This window comes from Phoenix dactylifera, unplaced genomic scaffold (genome assembly GCF_009389715.1).
Source record: "Phoenix dactylifera cultivar Barhee BC4 unplaced genomic scaffold, palm_55x_up_171113_PBpolish2nd_filt_p 000343F, whole genome shotgun sequence".
Lineage (NCBI taxonomy): Eukaryota > Viridiplantae > Streptophyta > Magnoliopsida > Arecales > Arecaceae > Phoenix > Phoenix dactylifera.
Genome location: NW_024067803.1, coordinates 124,319 through 130,007, shown reverse-complemented (window position 1 = coordinate 130,007; position 5,689 = coordinate 124,319). Strand labels below are relative to the sequence as shown.

At 46.6% G+C, this 5,689-nt stretch overlaps 1 protein-coding gene across 1 annotated transcript; it reads left to right on the top strand.

The window, feature by feature from the left end:
* The first annotated feature begins 2,805 nt into the window (after positions 1-2,805).
* Positions 2,806-4,772, top strand: LOC120105691 (probable galacturonosyltransferase-like 7). The gene has a single exon (XM_039118366.1). It carries the CDS (start codon positions 3,379-3,381, stop codon positions 4,498-4,500), a length of 1,122 nt encoding a protein of 373 aa, XP_038974294.1. The 5' UTR covers positions 2,806-3,378; the 3' UTR covers positions 4,501-4,772.
* The last annotated feature ends 917 nt before the right edge of the window (positions 4,773-5,689 follow it).

Sequence of the window (5,689 nt, the reverse complement as noted above, 5' to 3'; positions counted from 1 at the left end):
TCACGCTCCCTTTCCCAAAAAGAAAAGCCAGCTGCAACGTACGACGTTCAAGATACGTCTGTTGACTCATTTCATGAGGCACAAAAATCTTATGGTAGACTCACTAGAGATATGTCAAATGATGAGCATTCTATTTTACAACGTTTTCTCTCGCACTCATCTGATGGATGCAATTCAAAAGTCAAATCAACATCAAATTTCTACCACTAATGAACTCCATCAGTTTCATAATTTAACAAAAAAAAAAACAAGCGTAAAAAAAAGCTTACAAAGTCGACGAGTGTTTATCATCTAATTATATAATGTATATCGGTAAGCACCACGTTCTAAAAAATATGCATTGATTTATCTAAAAGTTTGTATGGAAATACTGAATGATAATTTTGCTAAATATATATCATCTAGCTATATAGTATGTACTGGTCAATATTATGTTCAAGAAACAATGTACAATTTATTTGAAGGTGTGTATTGAGATGCTGGATAACTACTTTGCTAGGTGTGCATTATCTGACCGTGTACTATATATTGATAAATATCATATTTTGAAAATTTGTAACAATTTACCTAAAAGTATGAATGGGTCCCTACTGGGTGTATATCAAAAAAGGTGACTATATATATTTAGAAGCCAACAAGCGTATATCACCTGACTATATTTATACATTAGTGAGTACTATAATTTAAAAATTGTGTATCAATTTATTTAGAGATGCATATTGTAATGTTGGATGACTATTTTGCTAAGTATCTACTGTCTAGCCATAAGTATATATTAGTAAACACAATATTTTTGAAACTTTATATTGATTTGCCCAGAGATGTATATTAGGATATTAAATAACTATGTTACTAGTGGTATATCATCGAACTATGTTAGGGCTGGAATCGGATCGGATACGAATCAGATACTAGCATATCCATAACAATATTTGTTTTGTTTTACGAATATAGATACGAATACGGATGTTAGTCGGATGCAATAATTCATATCTATATTTGTTTTAAACAGATACAGATCATATACCGAAAATAAGAATATAAATTAGATAATTAAACCTTATGACCATATAATCAAAGATATTAAAAAGTGAATGATAAACAAAAATAATAGCATGTTAATGTGGCCATTTATTATCCTTAACAGTTCATGAGTGCCATATAAAATTAAATAAGGTTACCAATGGAATAGGATATTTAGATACTAATCGGATAGTTGTCCATCTATATCCAAATCTATTTTTCTCTAAGATGTATGAATACAGATATTAGTCGGCTACTCAAATTTCTATTCATATTCGGAAAGATTCAGATACGAAAACGGATCTAGATGGATATTATCCAATCTACTTTCATCCTTAAGATATGTAATATCTATTGGTGAGCATCATGCTCTGAAAATTATGTATCGATTTATTTGAAGATGTATATTAAGATGCTAGATGACTATTTCATTAAGAGTACATTACTTGGTCATGGCGAACACTATGCTATGGTCTGGATGCATTTATAAAGAAGAAGATTTCTAGAAGGAGTCATAAATTTTAGGATGCGAAGAAAAGCCTCATAAGAAAGAAGACAAGAATTTGAGAATGAGAAGTAAAGCCTCGTGAGAAAGAAGAGAGGATGCACTTAGGTCTCTCTTTAGATGGTTGATTTTGATTTTCTTTTTTATTTTTTTAGTCACAAACCTTTATTCCTAGAAAAAAAAATCCACCCTAATTTAATTTTTTATTTTTTTTTTAATAGACATTAAATATGACAAAATATGAAGCCCAACCCCCTCAACGGCGGTCAGGATTTTTGTTAGTCGATAAGGACGTAATGGGCAACGTGCGGCCACCCATCACGAGGACTCACGGAATTCCCAATCCTTCAAAGGCCTTCCACTCCTCTTTCGGCCTTACGAGTCCCAACCCGTGACAGCTCGCAAGCGGATTCCCTACAAACCAAATTGCAAGGAAACAACATATCAATTCTTTAAAAATCAAGCGGGTGTGAAGAGGTGGCAGTATCTGGTTGGAATTGCAGAATTTATTTACAATTGGAAGTACGGACCGAGTGTTCCCGCCAGACCGCCCGAAGTGGTCGCCAAGCTGGAGTACGGCATACGGTGGCGTGCACGGATCTCGAGGTAGCACGGTTCCCAGGGGACACACGATCACGACGCTGCGGCGATGACGGGGCCGTACATCGGTACCGCGCGGCGATTAGGAAGCCCCAGCGGCCGTCCAAGAGCACACGGCTCCGATGCGCATCATCGCCCATCGAGCGGCTCCGGCGAAGCGGATGGAGAATGCAGGCAAGTCCAACCTCGCCGATTAGGAAGCCCCAGCGGCCGTCCAAGAGCACACGGCTCCGATGCGCATCATCGCCCATCGAGCGGCTCCGGCGAAGCGGATGGAGAATGCAGGCAAGTCCAACCTCGCCGACGTCAAATTGTACGGGGCAATCTCGTCATTTCGTATAATCCGGCTACTAACCAAGAAAATACAAAATCAAATTATCAGGCTACTAATTAATCACTGACCGTCTCATGTTTGGTCTATACATCAATGTGATAGCAAATGGACCATCCTGTCCCTAGAGCATGCAAGCTAAGCAGGAAGAGTCGCCGGAATCAGATATTTGCGATTTAGGGACAACGAAATCCAGAACAGGAGGGTCAAAACGTCATTTTAGGGAAATAGACGTCTATGATTCGTCGGAGCCAGCTGGGCCGCTTTGGCTCGCGAGGATCTTTATTAATGCGGCTGACAACTAGGACCCGTGAGAAACTCTATTAGTGGGTAACAACAAAATAAAACTATAATTATGATAAATAATTAAAACTGGCACCAGCGTACTAGATTTTAAAACGAAGTAATAGATGGGAAATATTCGGGGCCATTTATTTCTAAGGTTGAAAAAGCAAAAGGAGAAGGGCGAAAGCTACTCATTTTCGCTGCTGCTGCCGCCGCTCCGCTTCCTTCAAGAGAGAATATCGATTAGAGAAAAGCTGAGGCGGCGGAAGCGGAAGCGAGAAACTGAGACCCCGGATCGTTTCACCGTAGCCGGGCTCTGCTCTCCTCTTCCTTCTCTCTGGTTCCACGCTTCCTTCTCCTATCTTTTCTTATGGATTATTCCCGCTCCCTTTTCTTCTACCGACCTTTTCCTGTCGGCGATTGCTTCGCTCCCAAGGGATCCGAGCTCTGAAGCCTCCACGATCGGGCGATTCCACCCCGGGGTTTCCCTCATTTGCCCCCGCACTCCGAGCTGGCTGGCCTCAAGGGAACCCTAGCCCTCCTCCTCCTCTCCGCCTTCTCCCGCTTCGCGGATCTATTCCACTTCAAGACGCGGCGGCGGCGGCGGCGGAAGGGCGGGGACCACGGCGGCTGCATGATGCTTTGGATCATGCGGATCTCCGGCTTCTTCTCCGCCGCCACGGTCATGGTAGTCCTCTCCCCCTCCCTCCAGTCCTTCCCACCCGCCGAGGCCATCCGATCCTCCAATCTCGACGGCTACCTCCGCTTCCCCGCCGGCACCCACGCCAGTGGCGCCCGAGACAGCTTCTCGTTCCGCCAGGCCCCGCCATTCCGCAATGCGGAGGAATGCGGCGGCCTCGGCGACGACTCTACCGTTTGTGACCCATCCCTCGTCCACATCGCCATCACCCTCGACGTGGACTACCTCCGTGGTTCCATCGCCGCCGTCCACTCCATCCTGCAGCACGCTCTCTGCCCGGAGAACGTCTTCTTCCATTTCCTCGTCTCCGATACCAGTCTCGAAACCCTGGTCCGCTCCGCCTTCCCCCGGCTCCGATTCAAGGTCTACTACTTCGATCCGGAGAGGGTCCGGGGCTTGATTTCCTCGTCCGTGCGGCAGGCGTTGGAGCAGCCGCTCAACTACGCGAGGAACTACCTCGCCGACATGCTGGAGCCGTGCGTGCGGCGGGTGATCTACCTGGATTCCGATCTTGTGGTGGTCGACGACGTCGCGAAGCTGTGGAGGACGAGCCTGGGGTCGCGGACGGTGGGGGCGCCGGAGTACTGCCACGCCAACTTCACCAAGTACTTCACGGAGCGCTTCTGGTCGGACCCGCGACTCGCCGGGACGTTCGCCGGCCGACGGCCGTGCTATTTCAACACGGGTGTGATGGTCATCGATCTGGTCCGTTGGCGGCGCTTCGGGTACACGCGGCGGATCGTGAGGTGGATGGAGGTACAGAAGGGCGGGGCGAGCGCCGGCTGGGGCGGCCGGATATACGAGCTGGGCTCGCTGCCGCCGTTCCTTTTGGTGTTCGCGGGACACGTGGCGCCGATCGAGCACAGGTGGAACCAGCACGGGCTGGGCGGTGATAACGTCAAGGGCAGCTGTCGCGACCTCCACCCGGGACCGGTCAGCCTCCTCCACTGGAGCGGCAGCGGCAAGCCCTGGGTGCGGCTCGACTCAAACCGCCCGTGCCCCCTCGACGCCCTTTGGGCCCCTTACGACCTGTACGGCCCCGCCTCCTCGCTGTAAACCCCCATTTTTTTCACCCCTCCTCAACGGGCGTCTTATCGTATCATCATCCCCCACCCTTTTTTCCTTTTTTTGCCGCTCCAACCATCTCCACCCCCTCTTCCACTTTCTATATTTTCCATATTCTATTTTTAATTTTACCTTTTTTTTTTTGGGTGACCTCACCATTCACTACCACCATCCTTTTTCTTCTTTTACGAGGTGATTTGTATTTTATTCTATTGTTGTTGCCTCCACAAATAAAAGGAACAGACATTCAATTTGTTTTACTACTCCCTCTCTCCCTCCAACTATTTATCTGTCCCACCGGCAGGTGCCGGGTTTTTCTACTTATTAACAGCGAAAGGATCGAACTGAGCAGCAGCGCACGACTGTTAAAGCGCTGATAGAAAGAACAAAGAAGACACGGGGATTTGATTTGGTCTGGAAGGAGGCACCGCCGGTTTCTGGACTTTATTGGCAGGCGATAGAAAGGTGGGAGTCATGGGTAGCGTCGTAGACGTCTGCTTTAAATTAAGGAAGGATTTCAAGGATGTGCCGCTAAAAATTTCATGGCAAGAAGTGAGTAGAATGGCTCGGAGAGAAAGGGGTGAGGCTCTTTTCTGGCCAGAGAGATTGGGATCGTGGAGGCATGGCCTTGTTTCAGTGGCAGCAACAGACTTGTGATTTGTGAACTACCGCCCGAAACCATCGCCTTCCCATTTCTCTGTAACCCTCTGCTTGGCCCACTTCTCCCTCTATTTTTCTCCTAGTTATTCCTTCGCCTTTGCTTACATCGATATAAAGCTATAAGCTTTTATTTCTTCTATTATTTCCACTAACATTCTACCACCTTCCATATCATGTCCATCTGCATTCCCAAGTCTTCTGTTTTAAATTTTATATGCTAAAGAAATATTCGTGTCATCCTTGCATTATTAGGGACAGCCCGCAAGGTTCGCTTTCCATAGGAGAGCACTTCGCATCCAAGGAGTGAATGGGGACCGGGTGCCTTTTCCTCTGTTAACTCGTGTCCATGCTCTGTATTCGGCCCTCTCATTCTCCTTATTCTTGCCGGGCTTCGATAGTTTGTCGTGATGGCGACATCCATCTCCTAATACTTTGTTTAATTAGCGGTTACATCTTCCTATCATTAAGAAACCAGGCTTGGTGTGAGGCTCGGGGGTTGCTTTTTGGCTTTTGGAGTGGC

Bases quoted from the DNA above. Each gene is read 5' to 3' on its own strand.
- LOC120105691 (XM_039118366.1), top strand. From the start codon at position 3,379: ATGATGCTTTGGATCATGCGGATCTCCGGCTTCTTCTCCGCCGCCACG.